Source organism: Symphodus melops (assembly GCF_947650265.1).
Source record: "Symphodus melops genome assembly, chromosome: 7".
In the NCBI taxonomy this organism is placed as follows: Eukaryota; Metazoa; Chordata; class Actinopteri; order Labriformes; family Labridae; genus Symphodus; species Symphodus melops.
In genome coordinates, this window is record NC_136697.1 from 21,321,439 (window position 1) to 21,345,330 (window position 23,892).

The window sequence follows — 23,892 nt, forward strand, 5'->3', positions numbered from 1 at the left end:
AATGGATTTGAACAATGTAACATAAACATTAGAGCCCATTTCCTTATTGTTAGAGCACATCAATCATGTCAGTGGCTGTGCATATCTCAGAACTTTTTCTTTTTGCCAAAGTGCTTTGAGGGTCAGTTTTCATCCAATTAGTTTGCAGAAGTTTTAAACAAACAGGAAAAGAAGAATTGAGAAAAACATTTATTCAAGAAATAACTGAGGTTTAACACATTCATCAGCACACTCACATATTTGTTTTTCTGTTCTTACTATCACTTAAACCATGGTTGATCATTTATAGTTTCTATCTGTTACAATCTAAAAAAAAGTATAACATACATACTTCATACAAATAATGTGTTCATAAACTATGAGAAAACAAATATTATTTCAGCTGTCAAAACAGCGGATCAGGAAAAAGTTCTGTTTCAGTGTAGTTTACTTTCACCATGATAATGTAAGATTTAGACAGAATCAATTTAGCATTGTTCACTGCTCATCCATAACCAAAACCAGTTCAAAAAGACTTTCTGCTGGTTCCACAACAGGAACACAGTGAAATAAACTAAGACTGAATCTTAAGTTTTAACAGATTTATACAATTAATATTCTCTCACTTTGAGCACTTTTGTTTCTATATATGAAGGATTTAGGTTAATAAATAATGTATGTAAATATAATACATTTCCTGTTGTGGTTATTGGAAGAAAAAGCCACTGATCATGCCGTTATATATTTTTGATTGAGGGAAAAACCATCGAAGAGAACACCAGCACTGATTACACTGATGGGGTTTATTGTCGATTTAATCTGGACTAGGCATTAGACGAGGTTGTAGCGGTGTCAGGTAAAGTCGTCGAAGGATCGTACATTTTGTTGAAGAAGGAGAAGTCAGATTCATGTTGTGTGACCTGTCAGAAAAAAAACGTGTTCCTATTAACTCTTTCAAACACAATATGCTTTCTTTTCAAATCCTGTTCTCTTACGTCTGTTTTGCTTTCAAAGACATCCAAAGCAGAGTTTTGGTCATTTGAGTCGGTGTCCATAATTACTGGCTCGTTCCTAAGCAAAAACAAGCACAAATGTCAGCAAGCGTAATCCTGAATATTTCTGAAAGCTAATGGTGATTATGTAAATAACTCAGGTATTTAAACAACTGTGTACATTGTTCTCCACTTTCTGTTCAGCATGAAGAGGAGGACGGACAAGATGACTCCAGCCAGCAGAGTGAGACCAACTGCCAGACCCACGGACAAATCTGCCGACACAGTGGAACAGGATTAACATTGAGAAGGTTTAAAGTGTCTTTCTCTTCAAGTAAAAGAAAATACCTCATGACACTTGAAAGATTTTTTTAAGGTTGAGGATGATGATATTCTACATTTTTACATGATTTCAATTAAAGACCAACAACGATAATTAATTAATCATAAAATTTCCTGTGTTGCCAAATCCTTCTAAAGCGTACATCAAGATTCAGTGTTGTTCATAAACAATTAAAAACACATAAATGAACCACAGAACTGTACATATTAATACCATATCTGATAAAGCCTTAAATGCAGTATTGACAAGTCTGTTAGTAAATGCAGCAATCTGATAGCATTATTTAATCTTCTAAATCTTCAATTACTGAATAAAAAGACGGATGAAACCACAGCTCCCCAAAATTGAAGCCGAACCATTTAGAGCTCCCCTAGAGACTACAGTCAAGGTTCTGGGCTCTGCCTCTTCTCTGTTAACAGGTGAGACGCTGGTCAAACTTTAAAATCAAAATGAAGGAAAAACTTTGGTTTCTATGAAAACAGTTTATAACAGCCACACTGCTTATAGACAGCCTATGCAGAGATGGAGCTTTTTGTATCTTTCAAGTGACAGAAGCCACAGCATACACATTCACTATTCACACCTTTAGTTGTTTGGTAAGCTCACAGTTATTTCAGCTCTTTCTTGATGTCTATTGGTGACAATTTTCAAAAATTTAACTCGTTAGAATGATTTTAAAATGTTGTAGATATAAGGATAAATCTCAGCCGGTTTCAGAGAAATAAGAATCAACACCAAACTACAGATCAAAACATGAAGTCAGAAATGTTTTATAAAATGATGCTTAGGCAAATTGTTAAGCAACTTGTAGTAAAACATGACATCCACCCCAAAAATTAATACAAGAGTTTGCACAGATTAATATCTATATGGATTAATAATCTCTGGGTAATTTGGATTTGGTTTGATAAATTGTGAATAAATTCATAATAAAAGGGGATCAAAATAAAATGGCGCCTTCTTGTCTTCTGTAAAATACCTCACAGTTTAGGAATATTTGACTGCTTGGCTGAAAAGGAGAAGGTGAGTTTTGGGTTACCATTATTATGATCAGTAGGGGGAGGGTCTGTGTAGCAACCGCCAGGGAGTATGATGATGTCATCAAGAGCAACATCCCCCCCTGTTGTCATCCCCCTCTGATACACAAACACAAACTGTAAAAGAAAAAGAAAGTTCAGAAAAGCAACAAAAAGCTGGTTCAGAAACTGGACATTTTTTATGTTCATAATAAAGAGATCTTTCCAAAAACTACACCATCTTTCTTTAAACCTTCATTTTACTGACACCTTTATGTTGACACAGTTATTATGTAAGACAGATCAACAATTACAAAAGGTCAAACTATCATTAAAAATACTCTTTAAAGTAAAATCATTATTACCCAAGATGCTTCTGTATGTTTAATAGTCACTCTGGCCTCGTGCCACTTGTCTCCTTTGTTTCCTGCCTCTATCCATATCAGAGTCCCTTCTTCATTTCCACCAGTGTGTGTGTTCCTATCAATGAGAACAGACTACATTTTAATTACTGTATGGAAAATGTTACCAAAGTTCACATCATATTTGTTGTTGGTAGAGATAGCTACCTGTCATTTATGTAAACTCTTAGGGTGCCAACATGGTTACCATACATGTGATACCAGAATGTCAGACAGTGACCTCTAGTGGACGGCTGGAACACGTCACTAACCACAAAGGACATGTCTCCCCACTCGCCCACCGAGCTGTCCACGTACAGATAGTGACCTGGTGGAAACAAGGAAAGAAAACTCTTGCTCTTGGATTATCATTTTATTTTTAAGTTTCCAAAAATCAGATTTGATCACACTTCATGAGCTCTTCAGAGTCATATATTTGTATTATTACCATGTGTAGAGTTTGTGGTGTGATCAACACTGGGTCCGGTGTTAGGGTTGGGAGAGGCTCCACTGCCGCGGAGCCAGTCCCCCTGGTCGACTTTTCCTCCCAGGTTTGTCCAGCCGCACATGTTGATCTCAAAGTCACAATGTCCATGAGAAGGACACGGAGTGTCTGTCAGCTGGACATCATCAAAAGCCATGTCTCCCTCCTGTGTAGGGCCAGCCTTTACACCCTCCACCACTATCTGAAACACAAAGTGCATAGCAGAGCAAGGGGATCAAATTGTGCACTATAAGTATCATTGTGAAGTTTAAAGCCATGTTTAAGATGTCATCTTGTTGGCAGACTTGAGTCTAATTTTAACGATGTTTTAATCAGAAGCAAACTAAGGATGAAAGAAGAACTTTAGTTGTTAGATTAAGCTAAACGAGCATGTTGATATCGATTCAACCCCAGTGATAATGAGACATATACAGACAGTTTCAGGTCATGTGCAGATGTTTGAAGGTATCAAGTTGCTGTTTTCTTAATGGATTGTGTTTGATGTCATCACTGAATAGAGAGCGTCTCTCTCTCTCTCTCTCTCTCTCTCTCTCTCTCTCTCTCTTCCTCTCTCTCTGTCTCTCATTGTAACTGACGCTTGTTTCACAGTTTCTAGGGTTTTAAACAGGTATGATTGACCATGCTAATGCTGAAATAAAATCATTTTTTTTCTGAGTTACCTGGCTTAGATGAAAAAATGTTCCTAGCAGTAGAGTTGAGTAGAAGTGATAATACGATTACCTTCAACCATTATCCATATTGATCTCTTATTCATGATAAGACTCCGTCTACCTGGACACGTTCAGGAGGTTCCTTGTGACTCACCCGGTAAGGCTGAACCCGGGGCAGAAGTGAAGCCTGAGCTATCCTCCACAGTCGGCCCTGGTCTCCCGTCTGAGAGAAAATCAGAGCTTGCTTCCCTTCTTCACTCTGCTGGTAAATGTTCAGCACACCAATACCCGCACCATACATGTGGTACCAAAGTTGCACACATGCTCCTCGACCTGAAGAGTCACAGGGAAAATAATCAGACCACATGTGATTTCAGAGAGGTTTGCAACAACAAAGCACAACTTACTGTTGTTCATATGTAAGATCTATAAACCACACTGCCTTTAGAAAAGCTAAATTAAGGGACTTGAGTATTTATGTTTCAGTTCTTTTGACTTTGTACTCAGTTCTGTCTCAGAAAGTAATATTTTGTTTATTATATCCACTCCATCGAATAAATCTTTAAAATAATGAATTTACCAACAAGGCTGTCAAATAAGGGCTTAAATGTAATTAAGCAATTAGTTTAACAACAGAAAACATCTAAAACATTTAAAGATTCTCGCTTATGTTTTACTTCATGCATGATAAAGAAAATCGTATTTTTGGTATGTTGCAGTTGTTTGGTCTTACAAGATCACAACACCATCATTTTGAAGCCTGTAAACCGACCACCTGACCTATCAACTTAAATGTATTGAACTGCATTTATAATGTACTCCTCCATGTAGATCCCCACTCTCTCTCTCTCTCTCTCTCTCTCTCCCCAGTTTCTGACTCTATCCACTGTCTTATCTCTAAAACAAATGTCAAATACATATCTCAGTTGTTGAGGCTACACTGTTCTCCTCCTGGACTCACGTTGGTTAAATGTTGTATATCAGCAAACCTTATGGACTATCTGCATAAACTGCAAAACAAACTGAATCAAAGTGGCATCAGAGACCTTAATCTCCTTCAACATTGTAAGTATTCACCTCTCTCGTGTATTGTAGGTAAACAAGAATAGGACCCAAACAGAGCCACAGCCTTTTGAAAGCTAGCTTGTAGATCTGAGAGGTCAAAATCAAACAAGAGTGGAGCGAACACCAGTTACGCTCTGACCTGCATGGTACAGTGGTGAGAACATTTTGGCCGTCTGGCCGGCGTTGTCGGAAACAGAGGAAGGCAGGAAATAGTAATGTCCTGTGGCTGTGTTTGTGGTGTGGTCGCTGTCTGGCCCCGTGTTGGGGTTAAAGGTGGAGCCCGACTGACGGACCCAGTCAAAATCATCAGAGGTCTCCTGCAGCCAGTTACAGCTCCCCTCCTCAAAGTCACACAAATCTGCAAGAAATCGTTCTATAGTCAGTGTCAATGGTATACATACTACACATTCTGAAAAGGATGTTAAAGGATGAACATGGGGTTCCTCTTGAATTTTAACAAATGCTTTTTTTAATAACTTAATCTAACTAAATTGGATTCTGCTCATTCTGCTATTTTCTCAAATAGATAGTTTTATTAAAGTTTTACTCTGACATAATTGAAAGTTAAAAAAATATATCATATATGTTACTTTTGTAAAAAAAAAATCCCAAAAAGGCATCAAATAGTATACTTAAAGCACATTTAGTTCAAACAAAGACTGAAATGTAAGTGCGCAAAACAAAAGGAAATGGTGCACTACATGAATATTTCCAGCTGTTTTAGGGAGAATTGTTGACAGCGCAACAGTGTCTTTGCATCAATAAAATTAACTACAGTGCTCATGTCATGTCATCCATGGGAACATGTTGTATTACTGATGGGTTTTTAATGGTTTTTGACCAACTATACAGCTCCATGGCACAAAAAAAAATCAGGCAATACGTGTTCGTAGAATGAATTTGATTGGTTTTCAATGTAAATAAAAACAAGTACACAGCACACCTTAACTTTTCTTGAAATATGTGGAACTAAGTTGTCAAGACTTCACATTGGTCAAGTTTAAATTATGATCAGGGTTGATAAGTACCAAACAAACAAACGGTAAGAAGATAGCGAGGCACCTTTTATTGTGTGCACATTTTCTCATGCAGTCCAGGTTTACCAGAAAAAGCTTGAGGAGACATGATTTAAGCCTCCTTAAATCAACCTGTTGTTTACAGTTTCAGTCATATTACCAGAGGGGGGGCACGGTCCACTGATGAAGGACACGTCATCGATGGCTATATCTCCGGCCTCTCCTCCAACCGTGGCTTCTAGAAACACTTGATGGACTTCCTGCAGGGTCACGTGGATCTGCACCACTTGCCATTCGTCCCCTTGGTTTCCTGATTTTTGCCACACCTACAGGAAGGACAGGAGGTGATTCACTCGTCTCAATGAGGATGTGAGGAGGTTTTTTGCAACACCGCGTATGCACTGAAACTGTGCAGCTTGCACTCATTATACAATGGATTAATGTTATTTTGCAATCAGCCTTTCACAATAATGTGCAAAGTATCATAACAGAGAGAGAACCACGTGGGAACAGTGATAAAAGTTTCTCAATCGACCCTCAGAGCCGTTTTTCTGAAGTAGTAAAGGGAAGTAATGAAAACAGATTTCTTGATAGAAAAAAAAAGTGGCCTTCTCTGACCTTTGGAGTCTCTTTACCGTAACATTAATAACTAATAAATCTGTAAGTTTAAGCAGGGTATACCAGTGTTTTCTTCAAGGGATCAGCTGTTTGTAGAAGCATCCTCAGAGAGCCAACAGTAGCTCCAAACATATGGTGCCAAAATGTGAAACAGTATCCTTTGTCACCAGCAGATGGCAGCAGTGAAGACTTCAGCTGTGCAGTATTTCCCTTCTCACTTGGTTTGGAGCTCTTGATGTAAAGGTATTTTCCTGTGAAACAACACAAACAGTAGTTTAAGAAAAACAGAAAGAGCATTTGCAACTTCTCTTTCGTGATCGCATTTCTGTTTGAGCAGTGAGGAGGTTATTTGAACTTTCATTTTAACACCTTTCACCGGTTGATGTGAGACTATCAAGCGTTTATGAGGAAATTACTGATTTGAGGCAACAATTAAAGACAAAGATTTTCGATCTTATGACTTTCAAAGCTCGCTGCCCATTAGTTTGCCCCTGTTCACAAACGTTTGGAACCACTGCCAAACAAAACAGCTCCTGGCTGTTATGCAATCATGCTTTACTTTCAAATGCTTGCTGATGTTTATAATTATACAAACGCTTGAGTTATGAAGATAAAAGTTTCCAACTTTTAAAAGTGAATTCAACTTAATCCCCTATCAGATACAAAAAGTTGATACCACAGAGGTTTATTTAAAAGCACAGGGATTTTTTTCCGCTGGTGTCTTTCTCTGTGTGTAATGACCAGATCAGCTGTTTACTTTAGATCAATAAGTCAGTTTTTAATTCATCGTGACTCCTCTTTATTTGTGCTAAAGTGACTAATGGTTCCAGTAATGGTGCAGCGTGGCCACACTGACTTCTTTCCAGTTACAGAAGATTTATCTCAAGGAAAATTATGAATTATTTCTGTATTAACTATAATCAATACATGCACAATATTACTTTGTGGTTATTTGTTTTACAGTTTTAGGAGACAACAAGCACAAAAAGCCTGGAGGGAAAGTGACCGTTGCCGCTGGTGTGGTCTCCTGATGGTCCCGTGTTTGGGGTTTCAGTCGGACCAGAGCTGCTGAGCCAGTCCAACTCATCTTCAGCGCCCTGAACCCAACCACACATCTCGTGTTCAAAAGAACAGCCATTGGTGGACAGAGCTGAGGAAGAAAAATAAAGTTTAGGACTGAGCAATTTCTTTACCACAGTGCTCCCCCCCCCCCCCCCCCCCCCCCCCAAGACAATCTATGAAGACGACTACTTTAGCTCTGGTCTCATAGGGAATGTGATGTTGACGTATTATTCACCTGGTGGTCTGTAGGATTCTTCACAGTTGAGAAAAGAGATATCATCCACTGCAACACTGTGATCTCCAGAAGTAGAGTCCCCCTGAGTCTCTTTATTTATGGCACTAAACCAAACCTATGAGTACAAATGGAATATACAGACAGGTGTTGAAGGAAAAACGTCATCGTGATAAATACCATTAAGGCTGAACCATCATGTTATGATGAACACATTGTTGTATCCATCAAAACATGAATGCATTTTTCTTTCATTTCTTTCATTTTTCTTTCTTTCGCTTGTCTGTGTGTCCTTGTCGTTGCATTAACGTGTAACTGTTAAACACCTTATAAGGCCGCGGGTGCAGGCCGAGCGGCAGCTGCTCTGGAGTCCAGTGGGAGCCCGTGTTGTGACTGCGTGACCACAGTATTGCTTCACTCCCCTCAGCTTGCTGCATAAGCACTCTGAGTGACCCAGCACTCTGTGCGCTGATATGGAAGTGAAACCTGCGTTGAGGAAAGGAGGAAGGAAGAAGGGGAGAGTGTAGGATTGGGAAGAGAGTTGCGTGTTAAAAAGTCGGTGGCGGTCGAGGTGCATTGAGCAATTCATACGTTGGTTATTCAACTTTGTTTTTATAAAAAAATACAAACAACAAGACAACTGTTGACAAATACTTCATAGTCATCACTTACTTAATCTGGCAGTAGAGTGAAGAAGGGGTGAGAGGGGGACTCTGAAGTCTGGCCTCACTCGGTTTGGAGCCCAAACTGAAATTCACTCCCATGTAGTGGCCTTAGTAAGAGAAAGCATCCTCAATCAGCAATATTTTATTACAGATGAGGGGATTTTATTTGATTCCACATTTCATTTGTCTTGTGGATTCACAAAATAAAGGAGCCATTCATTCAGTAAGCCCCTAAAGTCACCTGCTCCACTGGTATGATCTGTGGGCGGCTCAGTGTTGTTACTGGATTTCTGTCTCTGCCACCTGCTCTGTCCGACGCTGGTGTCAGCCCACTGGCACTGATCCCTCTCAAATGTGCACGGACCTAAACGTTTACAGCGAGGCGTGAGTAAAAATGATGAGGAAAAGGGAGGTGAACACTGCTTCACGAATCAAGTATTTTAAGAGAAAGGTTGTCAAAATGATCTGCTGTTGTGACATTTTACAGAAAAAAAAAGGAAATTCTAAAATTTCAGAGTGACCTTCGGGTGAACTTGCAGTTACAAAACCTGCAGAAATTTAATTGACAATTTAAACGCTTTTAAAAACTCAAATCTTATCAAGAGTCAAAAACATCTCTTTCCATTCAATACAAGCCATATTTACCTGGAAGGTTCAGATAAATATTACAAGCAAAAGTAAGGCCAGAGTTCTTTGTATTGAGGAGGAGAAAAAAAGCTGCAAGAGCAAATTGTACAAGTGTACTGCAGAGTTTGTTTTGGTTTAATGCTAGTGGTAAAGGAGGTGACATCTACTGGATAAAAAGGTTGCACAGTCTTCCATTAAGTATCTGGCTTATATTCAGTGAAATTAGATATTTTTGACAGCAATTGGATAAATGCAAGTGATGCAAGGATTTTATTCCACATTACAATTTTACAAGAGGAAACACTTAAGATGCATCTGCTTTACTATTCAGTAGACTAGATTATGGATCCACACAAGTAGATATTAATGTTTTAGTCCGACATTGTACTCGGCTGATCATATGAGAGAAGATTTTTTGTTACAGAAGCTTTTAAATTGCTGAAGTAAATGTAACTCTGAGCTCACCACAGCCCTCCTCGTCCTCCCCCTGAGGGCAGTCTGAAGAATAATCACACTTTAAAGAAGCCTGAATACACCTCTGTTCTCCGGCTGAACGCCAACAGAAGAACTCATCTTCCTGCAACAGAGAGAGCGGATAGTGGGTTTCATTTTCAACAGAGACACTTGATCTTTCACAGGACTGTTTTTGGTATTTATGTGAGGTAGTTTACCTGACAGGGGTCGGTGGGGTCGGTTGAGGTTGAAGCTGGACTCGTGGGTGTTTGTGGGGATGTGGATGGTGCAGAGGTTGGTGAGGTGTCAGGCAGTTTGTTGTTTGCGGGGTCAAATAAACATTCCCTGGAGAAAGAGATGTCGTCCAGTGCAGCGAGTCCTCTGCGGTCATCAGTGAGCTCATATCTAAAGACAATCTAAGAAGAGAAATAATCTAAAAACACAGAATTCTGACCATATCATGACCCTTTAAATCCGTTATAAGCAAACATTGGGTAGCAAACAAAAAAGACAAGGCCAAATGGGTGCTTCTGATTGGTTAAGCTCTTCAGTTTTGCATAAGGGTCTATTTAGACATGAATGAGGTGATACGTTTTAGATTAGTTAGCAGTTAGGTTGATGCTGAGCAGGTAGAGGAACAAGCTGAAAAATCCTAAAACACTTTACAGAGCTTTGGAAAACAAAGAAATCCGTAAACACTGTTATGAACTATCATGGAACTTCATTCTGTTTACGATCTCACTGACCTTGCTATTGACCGACATCGAAAATGTGACCTCTGCTTTTTGCCAGCTGTAGGACTGTGACTCCTCCCTCTGCCACAACACAGTGTCATCACTGCCAGAGCGCTGCGTCCTGGACCGGGCCGTCAGTTTGGCTGAGGCATCGTCAAGGCGGAAGAAGTAGAATCTCACCTACAGGGATAAATGCAATCGTAGTGATGTGATTTGTCTTGAATGAAAGAATGTATCTATCTCTATTGACCTAGTAAACATATAAACTGGGATCAAAATGCAAGCGTGGCAATAATGTACTCTTAGATAAAAAAGCGGATCACACAGACTTGCAAAAGCAAGACACTTGTAATACATTAACGTCAACCATATAAAAACAACAATTAAACTTTAGACTAAACTTTGAACTCTCACAGTGCAGTTGGAGCTGGGAAGTAAAGTTCTGGAGAGAATCTGGGACGTCTGGCCCTTCTCTGTCAGGTGAGTGCCAGGGATAATGTAGTGACCTGGTCAAAGAAAATGTGAAACAACATAAAAACTTCAACTGCAGCTTTTAAGAGAATTAGATATCGGACATCAGCATTGAAATTCAAGTTATTCAGACCTGTAAAGAATCGTATAGTGCAGTGAGAGTCTGATACCTGCAGCAGAGTTTTGGGTGTGATCTCTTGCAGGCCCATATTTGGGCCAGGCTTCCTGTCCGTTGTGACGGCTCCACTCTGCTCCAGGTGTATCCACGTCGCTCCCCATCCAGGAACACAGGCCTCGTTCAAAACTACAGCGCTCCTCAAAACCGTGTTGCTCTAAATTGTTGCCATCAGAAGGATAAAAGGAGGAACAGAATGACAAGTTACAAAGGTGCTTCTTAAACAACAACAAAAAGGGGGGGGGGGGGGGGGGGGGGGGGGGGGGGGGGGGGGAAGGATGAGCAGAATTCATAGAACCCAAGGTGAAAATGTTGCTTTCCTAAACCAATAGATACTCTTTTTACTTCAATGTATGACATGAAGCTGGACAACATTCGAGCAGCTGGAAAAAGTAGATGTTTGACGTGTCTTTTCTGTCATTCGATAAATCACCTGATTGTTGCAGGTCTATGAATGTGATTACATATCTATAAAGCGACACAAACATTCAAGGACATTTCGATTACATTCTTAGGAGATAATGCTACAGCCTTCACCATCAAGTTTTATAGATTTAAAGATACATTTCTGTTACATAATATCAAAATGTCAACATTTCAAAGATGAAGAAGGAAATTATGTAACAATGTTCAGGAGAAGGGGAACAACACAGGGAGTGGCAGCACAGTGTGAACAGATGTTTTCAGTATTCTTACATATATATATATATATATAGAGCTCACCACATTTCTTCTCATCAGACGAGTCCCCGCAGTCATCGCTGTAGTCACACACTTGGTTGTGCTCTATACACACACTGTTATCGCATATGAACATATTCTGTGGACACTGGGGCTGTGGCTCTGAATTACAAATTAAATATGAATCGATGAGAGATAATCAGATTGAAATAATTAGCCAAACTGATAACAAAAACAAACTAAATCAAGTTTCCTACCAGGGAGAGTGCAGTTGGTGAAAGATATGTCATCTATAGCTATGTGACCGAGCTCATTGAAGGCCCTCGAGGCCTCAAACAGGATAGTGAAGTCCTGAGGGGTTCTCCCAACTGTGACCTCACTGTGATGCCACAAATCTCCATGGTTACCAGAAAGCCACCACAGTGTGGTGGTCCTGGGGCCTTCTCGCAGCTGGACATTCAGCTCTTCTACATCTGTGACGATGGAAGGAGGAGTCGAGGACCAAAGGAAGGAACATGTATCATATGTCACACAGAGATGGATCCGATGTGGTTTTATTGGTTTAAGGTGCAGAACATACCCTGTCCAAACATGTTGTAGTAGAAGTGCAGTGTGCAGGTGGTGCTGGCCTGTGTCATGGTGGGACTCTGCACGGCAGCAGGACTCATTTGAGTTCCTTGATTGGACTCTACGGCCATGTACCAACCTGGGTAATTCATAAAAAATACCTGGTATGACCCCTGGCACTTTTTCTCTACACATATATCAAGAATAACAAAAAACTGTGGAGATCAGTGTCATTTACCAATGTAATAGATCCAAGAATAACCCGAACACTACTTGTGATTTGGAGGAATTTATAAGCCAAAAATGGCATAAAGAAGCAAAGGGACACTCTTATTTGGTGAGTTACTCAATGACATACTTTGGATTGATATGAAATAAAAAAGGGGTTAAAATGTGTGTCTGTGTGACCTGCCAGTGTCTCAGCTTACCAGTAAAGCAGTCCAGATAGAGATAACAACATGAAGAAGGAACACAAGTGTGTGACCTTACCCAGTTCAGAGCCCACTGTGTGGTCCACAGGGGGTCCAGTGTTCCCGGTAGCATTCCTTCCCCTCATCCACTGAAGCTGGCCATCACCGATGTCCTCCCAGCCACACGTGTCGCTTTCGAATGAACAACCAACAAATTCTAAACTTGTTTCATTTACTGTAAGAAGAAGAAAGATTTGTTTACTATCAAACATACTTTACAAATAAACAAAGAAAGGATTATGTGTACCTGGACAACGGCCTGGTGTGACACTGATGTCATCAATGGCAATAAATCCTCTGGTGTCAGCCTCTGCTTCGATCAGCAGCTAAGAGTGAGTTTGTTAAAGAAGTGAGTGAACACCATTGATGAAATTTGTTCTCTTGTTTTTTGTGTACCAATGAGTATGTTACCTGGAAAGGTTCGCTGCTCTCTACAGAATGAGAGAATCTTGTCCAGCTGTCTCCACTGCTGTTCGTGCTGAACATCAGATCCTGCGACAGACCTGAGCGCAGATACACCTTCAGTGTCCCAGAGTCACTGAGGAACAACAGGAAAATAGCATGTTTTAGAAGTGATCTATAAAAACATTTATTTATTCATTGACAATGGGGCGGCAGTAGCTCAGTCTGTAGGGACTTGGGTTGGGAACCGGAGGGTCGCCGGTTCAAGTCCCGGCACGGACCAAGTCCGGAAACTGGTCTGGTAGCTGGAGAGGTGCCAGTCCATTTCCTGAGCACTGCCGAGGTGCCCCTGAGCAAGGCACCGAACCCCAAAACTGCTCTGGAGCGCTCGCTGTGGGCAGCCCCCTCACTCTGAGACCTCTCCATTAATGCATGTCACTAGAACCCTGTTTGTGCATGAGTGTGTATCTCGGCCTATGTGTGTGTTAGACAGAGTGTAAAAACTGAATTTCCCCTCGTGGGATTAATAAAGTGTAAATTATTATTATTACAATAGGGACAGTGCACATTAATGAACATAAACATGTTTATATGCCAGATTATAGCCATCGGCTTATTTCCATCTGTAGTCCCTTCGGCAGGTAGGTAGTACACAAGAATTCAAAATTACATGTAACCACGATGACAATTAGATACCAATACATCAACATATACTGTACAATAGTTGGCATAGAGACATTTATACTGGCTGTGTGATTTTGGTAAAGTAAAGTACCTGAGTATTAAAGTGCCGCCTCTAACAGTTAGTCACCTCTTACTCAGGTCTACTTAAATTTAACATAAAACAGTTGTCCACTTTGCAATGCTGTTGCTCAAACATGTGTACTTTTTATGACAAACTAAAAGTTCCTGTGTTGCCAGGAACAGGCCCGGAGGGTCGTTCCTCGAAAAATGATTCATAAACTCTCTTTCTTTTTTTTCACGTCAGCGACGCGGACTCAAACATTGTGCTTGACTTCCATGGTAAAGACTTCCATGACAGTTATGGGAAGTATTGACACCAGTCACTCCAATAGATGAGCAATCTACTTCTCAGAAAATTGTCTGAACCATTTCACGAGTAAGAGTGTGAGTGTTTACACAGTGGCAGGAGTTTTAAAGAACCCAGATGCAACCTCAACAGTTTCACAAATAATCTTTGCATTTCTCAATCCATTTCTTTAGAGGTTTCAGGAGTTCTACAACAGGTATTTTTATGACTGCGAAAGTAATATCTGTAATATATGTGCAACATGCTGCTGTGATTCGCTGGAGCACGTGCTGCATTCTTTGTCTTTGTTTGTTTTTATTACAACCTCTAGACTGACTGCAAAATCAGTAAGTGCAGCATTTTAGTCTTTCTTATTTCATTTTTTTGAACTGACACAGATCTGAGGAAGGAGTGAACTCTGCCACAGAACATGTATCGTCTTGCACAAAGGGAGGCAGGTGATTCATGCCTAAGTGACATTTGTGCACACTTCCTCAGGAAGTCAATGAGGAAACTAAACAGGATGAAGAGGATAGAGGGCATCCTTTGCGTTGTTACAGATGGTCGTGGAAGGGTGGTGGTTCTGAAGTGTTTGGTTGCTGACCTGCTGCTCATTTGGTACCACAGTGTGAGACAGGAGGTGGCGTTTCTTAAGAGGATCCACTCAGACAAAACCTGAGCGAGACTTCCGTGGTTTTGGTGCAGTGATGAGCTCAACAAGAACTGACCTGAAAGCGAAATAGAAATAATAACACAAGAGTTAATGAAAGCTTATTTTCCCTGCAGACAACCACCTGTATATCCGTCACACAGCTGCTCGTTAAACTATTGAAAGTCTGTCGCAGAAGAATCCTTCATACAGTAATTATTTTAAAGTGTCTTTTGCGGAAGAGTCGTAATGAAGAATCTCATTGAAGTACAGAGGAGGTAATATCAGCAATGGGATATGAATTAAGGACAAAAAAAGAGAGGTTCAGACAACAGACAAGGTTGGATAACATGAGCTGCACTGGCTCAGATTAATTATAAATTACATGGTCGTGGCTGTGAATAATTTAAACTCTACATGCACACATCAGAGCACAGGTAATAATTAACAAATTAACTATAACCCTTTTCACACAAACACTTCTAAAACTGTCAGGAAAGCCTACCCTGGAAATCTTCCTGTCTTTGCTCTTTCATACATGTCCCTTACAGCAGGAGATTTTTCCTGTTGGACAGGGGGTGAGGACTGGGTGATAACATGACATGCTACAGAGGGCTCCTCACAGTGTTTACAACATGTCCGAGATGATGAACGGAGCAACAGAATCACTTCTGCTTATGGTACATTTTCCTGAATATAGCTCATAATTTAGGGAATTTTTGAGGAGTTTTGTGTGTGTTTACAAAGGGGCTAATGTTTCGTGTCACCGTTTTGTTCGATACAAAGTGATCTGAGTAAAGTCGTACCCTCTGGAGTCTGAGTGGTGTGGTCCGTTAATGGGCCAAGGAAGTCTTCACCACGTGCCAGCACCCAGTCATAACCACTGTCTTTGTGAATGTTGATCCAGGTGCACAGTCCAGACTCAAAGTCACAGCTGCCTGGAGGATTGCAGGCCCCATCCCTCACAGAAACGTCATCTAATTTCACCGCAGAGTCAGAACCCGCCACATGAACTGCTTTAAACACCACCTGATGAAGGACATGTTTTTTTTTAATAAAACAGAGTCACAGTGATGATTGCTCTTCTTTGGCTTAAAGTAAAGTATATGCGTCGGAGAGAGTGAGAGGAAATGGATCATTGTGAACAACTTACATAAAATGTTGCAGGAGAGGACACAGTGACTTCTGCCACCTCCCACCCAGTGGAGGGGACTCTGGATCCTTGCCAAAGTGCATCGCCTGTCACTCCGTTCCGCATCACGTGCACAGAGAAGCTGTTGGAAAGCTCTTCAGGTAACCAGTACCTGAACAAATACAGTCCGTAAACAAACATTAGAACGTGCAGCAGACAACAGCTTGCGCGCGTTGTGTGATAGAAGCCGTGGACTCACCAGAAGCGAACACACTTCTCTCTATCTGAGGTTAGAGCAGGGGTGAGCAGCTGAGCTACATCATTCTGTCTCGAATTTGGTGTCATCACAGTCATGTAGAAGCCTTTACAGCAAAAAAAAAAAGAGTTTAAGCTGTTTTTCAAATGCAGTCTTGTAATTCCAACCATTACCCTGAAAACAACATTTGGTTTATTACAGAGTACGACCCACCATTTTCTGTTCCAAAGGTGTGATCCACGTGATGTTTTGGGCCTTGTTTGCGACCCCAGTGACCTTTATGTCCCACATCGTTCGCAAAGCCACACAAGCTGGATTCAAACCCGCACGGATCTAAAATGGTGATTAAAAATGAAGGAATCATTTGTGGTAATCTCTGGTTTGTTTTGACTTCCTGTGCACTTCCTGTGTTTACGTACCATGATGTTTACAGTCCCCCTCTCTCACTGTTATGTCATCAATGGCGATGAATCCTATGCTGCTAGATTTTCTATGGCCGCTGAACATAAACTGTGATTAAAGAAGAACATCATGGTCACGATAACTTCAAATGGAATAATTTGGAAGTCTTAAAGGTTTCTTTGTCTGTTTATGTCTTTTTTTCTTCTTCATTAAACTCATAGGGTTCCTGTTTGAAATTAAACAAATTAATGAATATATGGATTTAATTCCTCTCACCCCATATTGGGTTTTTGTTTATACAAAGGTTTCATTCACTGTGAATTCAGCCAATAATTAGGAGAAATTCAAAGGAAAATTAAAAACATTTGAAAATCATCAATCCACAACAGAGAATATAGAAACTTTTATGTTGTAGTAGTAAAATGCCCTGCATGATTTACAATCAAAAATCATGGTCTGACTTGATTTGGTTATGGTTAAAAATAATCAGCTGATAAATCTTTGATTTCTTTTTCAACCCTCAAACTTAACAGAAAATGATAAAAGGTGTTTGAGTAAAATGTTACCTGTGTAGTATTGTGCATGCTGATGGTAACTTGTGCATTTATCCACCTTGGATTTTGGGTCCCTCTGCGAGTCCAGACTAAGTCTTCGGAAGATTTCTAGAACAGAGCCAATCGTGACAGCTAAATATTCACGACCCTGAAAGTAAAATCTGTAACAGAAGGCTGAAATCGTTCCAAAGGTCCTACATACTCTCTGAACCAGCAGGTCCAGGCTGGATACTGATGGGCCGAGCATGTAATACCAGAATCCAACACAGGCATGTGATGTTACATCTCTGATAGGAAGAGAGATCATTGCTTTCTCTCCATCCTCTAATCCAGATCCATTCAACAGTAAGAAGAAACCTTATTGGACGTAGAGAACAAAAAGAGGCTGACAGACTGTGAGGCAAATCCCTTAACAAAGCTACATACTGATCAGAGTTCTTTTGTTAATCCATATCATTGTTGACAAGTCGGAGCGACCATCAAAATCAGCACTGATGTAATTTTTTTATATTTATGTTCTAATGTAAATCAAGTGTGACACTTTTTATGGTTTAAAAATGATTCTTATGGTTTGTGCTCTACCACCCAGATGTAAACCAGCAACGTGAACAGGTAGCATCTCATAGGAGCAGCGAATATTGACAGTATTTTGATCATAAAACTGGAGGTAAAAACTATGAGCCAGGTTAAACAAGCCTATACACTGGAGCAATATGTAACCACATTAAACACAGACATGTGGTTGTTAGCCTGCGGGGAGGGTCGGAGGCTAATGGTGATCTATACCTTGATTATTTCCAACAGTGTGATCATACTGAGGTCCATCCCATGGCTGCTCCACTTGAAGTCCATTACTGAGAGTCCAGTTCAAATCCCCACTGATCTCCTGGACCCAACTGCATAGACCTGTTTACAAAGATATGTTTGAAAATCACAACATGCTGTTTGACCTACAAAGAAAATGGGATTTAAAAAAGTGAATTAATTAGTTGAAGTTTTAGAACATCTTACTTAAAATACTGCTTTATTAATGAACCAAAATAATTAAAAATAATGTGTTAACGTTCCTTTATTCTTAACATTTAAAACTTTGACTAAAATATTTTGTTTGCTTATTGTATTTTATAAACACATATTGAGGAAGCATGGGCTTTCAAATCCTGAGACAAAATATTAATCAAGTCAAAAAGTCAGAAAAATGACAACTGAATTGTTTTTTCTTCAACTGCTTTTTAGAGCCTCATGCAGAGCAACGCCAACGCCTTTTGTAATGATTCTGTAAGCTGCCATCACAACACTAAGCAACATTTATCAGAGTTACAGTGGCAAAAAAAACGTGATTTAATAATCAGAAACATTGAACAGAATCAGGCTCCTGTTGAGCAGCTATCTGCTGAAAATCTGTTTTGGATTTTGAAAGGATAGAGGGATTTGCTGAAGGGCGACCATACAACATCATTGACATCAATGACTATTGTTTCTGAGTCACCTTGTTCAAAGGTGCAGTCCATGTCCGAGGGAGGAGCAGTGGTGGTAGGGGAAGGGTTAGGGGTGGTGGTGGGTATGATGTCCTCACAGGATTTGTCCCTGATGATGTGAACATCGTCCAGGGCAAAGCCTCCATCCTTTGACTTTGGACAACTGGCTTGTAAAAGAATCTGCAACATGGAATGATAGCTGTTAAAGAATTGCACTATTTACCTGTGTACATCAGTGCCTGAAATGACACATTTTCCCTGACCTGGTGGAGCCCTGATGCATTGTAATCCACCCTGTCTTGGGTCCATGCTTTGTCTATATTTCCCTGTGTACTCCACACATGACGCAGTCCAGCAGTCTCATTCACAAACACTGTCAATGTAATGTCTGAAGTCCCTGGAAAATAATACAAAACAGTATTTATCTGTTAAAAATCCTCTGAATTTGATTTCTTCTTCATCTGGAGTTAATGACGTTGCAGCTTCACCGGTGTTCAAACCAGTGAGATTCAAACCCTTACGATATACTTTGTTTCTCACTTAAGCTTTCAGGTCAAGTCCTTCTATCCCACTGCATATAATATTTAAAATTTTAAATCATTAAAAGCCATGTCTTTGTGACTCTCGTAAAGTGTAGGTGTAACGTTGACATTCAGAACAAATCCAAACGAAGTGTAACAATAGTGACGTTCATATAATCAAATCAGCGCTTATGACACAGAAGAAAGACTATACTTACCCCACCCTTCAAAGTGGTGCCAGATCTCCAGACAAGCTTGGTCCACTGCCTCCATCGTCTCACTTTCCAGTCGGGCAATTTCCTCTCTATCAGACTCAAAAGGAGTGAAGAAGGCAAAGTGGCCTACAGGGAGAAAAAGAAAAACTTGAAATATCCAGTAATAACAGTTTCCTGAATGTGCCAAAAGTTTCATCATCGTAGCTGCAAGAGTTGCATGCTTGCTTTGAATATGTGCAATTGTGACTTTGTCAAACGTCAGACTCTTTATTTGGGTTCGGTTAGTTAGAGTTTGTGTGTGGTCACTTACCTAGAGCAGAATTTGTGGTGTGGTCTCTGTCTGGAATGAAATGACCCTGACTGTCAGCTGGGAGCCAGTCCCAGTCCACTCCGGACTCTGCAGGTGGACTGTTCACCCAACCGCAGAAGTCCATTTCAAAGTCACAAAAGCCTGCAAGTAATAGCATGGATACAATACACAATCATGCGTTTCTAAATCATAAGCAGCTAAAGCTATCTTTTTTTCTCAAGTAGAAACTTTCACTTACCAGTTGGGGGACAGGCACCATTGAAGACCATGAGGTCGTCAAGAGCGATATCTCTCCACGGGTTTTCCCCAACTACTGCTTCAAACACAACCTGTCAATCAAAAAGAAACAGGATTTATAGTCAGAGAGCAACCCCTGATAGGTACTGTGTCTTCTACATGGACATAATTAATTTCAGATTTATGTCAGGCTAAAAAAGCGCTCAATGTCACAGGGACATAAAGAGACAGACAACCAGCCACAGTCACAACCACAGGCAATTTAGAGCCACCAGTTGCATGTCTGACAACAAGCATGTCTTTGGACTGTGGAGGGAAGCTGGAGTACCCGGATAGAAACCACACATGCACAGATGGAATATCCACACTCTTCATGGAGAGGCCCTGTCTGAAGGGGGTTCAAACCAGGAACCTCAACGCTGTGAGGCAACAATGTTAACCAAGTCTGAGAGACATTAAAATGTATGTCTCTTTTAAAAAACATTGAAGATGATTAATTTGATGAAGGTAAAAATCTAAATGAATGTGCTGCATGTAGGTGTTCACGTCTTATTTCCTTCAAGTGAGCTCAAAGCAGAAGGAAAAAGTATTAACCATGTGCATAGAGGTCATTACTCAAAACACGTGCATTGATGCATGTCATGTAGTATTATTCACCATCATCTGATGACTCACTACGAGGTTGTAGTAACAGTCTATACCTGATAAGGGGTATTGGGGCTGAGGAGCGTCACTCTTCCATGTCTCCAGTGCTTCCCCTGATCTCCTCTTCTAGTCCACAGCTGGGAAGAGGGTCTGTTGCTGTCCTGTGTTTGTAGGTAAACATTAAGTTCCCCCACTCCACTTCCCTCCATGTAATACCAGAACATTAAGCACTCTCCGTCAGGAGGCGTCGGCTCCATCAGCGCTGTCATCACTGCTCCTCTGGACCCCTCAGAGTGTCTCCACAGCTGGGCACTCAGGTAATAACCTACATATATACAACAATAAAATGCACAAAGGTTTGTATCTACACAGACATAATCAATGGATTATTTATTGCAATGCAAACAAAAATTCACATTATTACAAACAAGATGAATCAGCCCATGTGAAAAAAGTAGATATCCCAATGGTAACAATGTGACTTTGTTTTTCATGCCAGAATTGAAGCCATATTCTTGGCTGTCACACTTGCAAGATGAACCAAAAGAGCCCACAGTTTATTCAAAACAAACAGATACAACATACAATGCAAAGCAGGATAACCAGCATAGCAGCATATTTTAGACGTTGCTAACCTTGCTCTGTCCCTAGAGTGTGATCTGCGGCTGGGCCTGAGGAGTTTGAGGGTTTGGTCGTGCCGGTGATACGGCTCCAGTTGAAGTTTGCAGACGGCTCAGGCAGCAGACCGCACAGAGAGCCCTGGAAGGTGCACTCTCTCTCTGCTGGACATGATCCATTCTCACCGCCGGTAACTGTAATGTCGTCAATGGCTATGCTGCCTTGTTCCCCACCTACCACAGCTTCTATTATGAACTGGGAAATTACAAATATTTAAAGTGCAAGTTCAACTTCAGTATAAAACATAATCATTTAGCCTGCTGTTTTTTTTTGTTTGTTTGTTTGTTTTTTGTGTTTTTGGGGGGGATACATGGAAAGTACATTTTAACAGTTTTTTGAGACTCATTAGTAAAAAAAACACAATTTGTGTGAAAACTTCCAACAAATAACATACATATAATATTTTGTTTCATACTCTTGCAGCTTGCTGGTTGTGTTTTATATTAATCTTAACTGGAAGTACAATATCTTTTCATTCAAAATAAATCTCTAAATAACTGTGTTTGTAAAGATCAGTCGATGAACTAACAACAAAAAAACAACAATAAGAATACCTGTATTGGCTTTTCACTTTTAAAGGTAAGATCTGCAAATCTCCATTTGTTGCCTTGGGTGCCTGTCCTCATCCATACGACCGTCTCTGCCTCACCAGGGTGCTTTGTTATAAACTTCAATGAGCCTAAACACAAGATAAATACGCACAATTCTCACATTAGAAGGATTGATGTGTTTTTTGGAGAAGAAAGCTAAAAGTGGCACAAATAAATACAAATTGTAAAGCTCATTTTGTGTTGGAAAGAAACATTTTCTCTGTGTGTGTATCTCTGGAGTTAACAGTCATTGGCAGTGAAATGGTAAACAGAGAGGTGCACACCGATGCTGTTGCCATATATGTGATACAAGAAGCTGACACATATGACAGCATCTGCAGGCTGAGGGAAGCTGATGAGTCTGGCTGCTGATGATTTATCCATGCTGAGTTCAGCCCTTATGAGCATGTAGTAACCTGTGAAGGAAAAAAAAAAAGTAACATCATGAAATCTCTCTTTACTAAAGTAAGTCAATTGCATGATGAACATATGCACATGTAAATTCTCACCATTGCCAGCAGGGCCTTCAGGAAATCTCCCATCAGTCCTTTCCCACAGCAGGCTGGCAGTATAATCATGATACCATGAACAGGTGTTGTCTTCAAATTCACACGAGAGTTTGTCTGACCCTGCAGGGACTTCTCCTTCTAAGCAATTCTCAAAGTTGATGTCATCCAACATCACGTCCTTTTCGTCACCAAAAGGAGGGCTGGATGAAAACTGCAGCTGTAGGAAGAGAAATGTTGGACACAATAGCTGTTCTTCAAATCAATATTTAAAATGATGAAGGAAGTAAAGAGATGACTGTGACAGGGATAAGGACGGATGAAGTCGGAGAATTATGGCAGCTTTGATTTGACTTTAACCTTTGAATGTTTACCAACAGAACATGCATCTCAGGTGCTTTATGGTTTCCCCTCTATAGTGTAACTACAGGAAGCAGAGCAGACAAAGATAAAATAAAGTGTTGGATAAGGTGAGCTACACCTTGGATCTAAATTTTATTTAACCTTCAAAGGGATACAAAACAATTAGAAAGAAAGATTTAGAAAGTGTGTGTTATGAAATTCAAACCTAACATCATCTAGTTAACGTCAGTCCACTTTGGAAGACGCTCAAGATCTTCATCCTGAAACAGCAGTTCCAATAGTGCTTGAGGTATGTTAAAGAGAGCTATAGTGGGATATTATGGGCTATAACTTGGACCAATGTTTTTGCCTGTGGTGCCTTAATGTTCTCATTTTGACAAGGTGGCACAATAAAAACAGGCAGAATACCCGTCAACTAGTTATTATTTTTTGCAATAAAGAAACGATTGCATATATGAGAAAAATTTCATAATGAGTACGATCAACGCCTGGTAGGTGAGGTTTGAGAAAACCTTCATAACACATGGAAACTGAGATTATACCAAGGTCTGACAATAAGGATAGGAGACACATAGTTATTGTGGAAGGCTTTCTGCTCCAATGAACCAATGTTACTTTAAAAAAAATCTGATAAATGAAAGAAGAAAGAGGAGGAAGTTATCTAGACGTATTTGATGGCCATGTCTAGCTCATGTCTTTCAAAACACAAGTGAAATATTTAGACGTCTTTATCGTTTCTTAGTGTAGTTACAGACATGTACATGGAGTGGACATAGGACATAATAAAAAGAAAAACTTGAAACTTAAACTTGTGGACTGCTACAGCTATTTGTGTAAATAAGATTTGACTCCATGAAGTAATATCTTACTTACCTTATATCCTCCTGGCTGATTACCTAGGAAGACCGTGGATTTCTGCCAACCATCAGTGTGACTTTTAGAAATCGTATCCAATGTTTTTGGTGAGGAGTCTCGGTCCATTGTTAATGTTAGGGACAATGAAGATGGTGAAGATTTGTTATCGTAAATGTGGTACCAAAAGCTGAAACACAATGACAATCATTGTTTTCAATGCAACAATTTACACATGGTGATTGGTATAGTCAATGGTGGGATCATTTTTAGTACCTGATCTGGCAACCCAAAGCTGCCTGGTTGGACACAAAAAACTCTAAATGGGCCTTTGAAAGGATACTGCCTTG

General features: G+C 40.2%; 2 protein-coding genes across 2 annotated transcripts; both read right to left on the reverse strand.

Annotated features, from left to right (window-relative positions):
* Positions 1-176: 176 nt before the first annotated feature.
* On the reverse strand, positions 177-13,139 carry LOC306826649 (apical endosomal glycoprotein). Its single transcript, XM_079348105.1, has 26 exons — positions 12,970-13,139; positions 12,742-12,897; positions 12,266-12,391; positions 11,943-12,158; positions 11,728-11,847; positions 11,000-11,161; positions 10,773-10,864; positions 10,371-10,538; positions 9,843-10,040; positions 9,637-9,748; positions 8,786-8,908; positions 8,552-8,651; positions 8,206-8,365; positions 7,883-7,997; positions 7,592-7,735; positions 6,649-6,836; positions 6,128-6,293; positions 5,091-5,309; positions 4,041-4,219; positions 3,180-3,417; positions 2,900-3,059; positions 2,696-2,810; positions 2,354-2,468; positions 1,153-1,246; positions 975-1,050; positions 177-899 (listed from the first exon to the last, which is right to left on the reverse strand). Exons 2-26 carry the CDS (start codon positions 12,806-12,808, stop codon positions 804-806), a joined length of 3,549 nt encoding a protein of 1,182 aa, XP_079204231.1. The 5' UTR covers positions 12,809-12,897; positions 12,970-13,139; the 3' UTR covers positions 177-803.
* On the reverse strand, positions 12,938-23,671 carry LOC306827210 (MAM and LDL-receptor class A domain-containing protein 1-like; the record flags this gene model as incomplete). Its single annotated transcript, XM_079348880.1, has 20 exons — positions 12,938-13,048; positions 13,134-13,260; positions 14,759-14,882; positions 15,610-15,832; positions 15,957-16,107; positions 16,195-16,297; positions 16,405-16,524; positions 16,611-16,701; positions 17,160-17,255; positions 17,350-17,504; positions 17,934-18,053; positions 18,637-18,805; positions 18,889-19,022; positions 19,365-19,487; positions 19,672-19,812; positions 19,910-20,000; positions 20,610-20,878; positions 22,106-22,237; positions 22,331-22,547; positions 23,564-23,671. The coding sequence occupies 20 exons, from the start codon at positions 23,669-23,671 to the stop codon at positions 12,938-12,940; spliced, it is 2,805 nt and encodes a 934-aa protein (XP_079205006.1).
* Between the last annotated feature and the right edge of the window lie 221 nt (positions 23,672-23,892).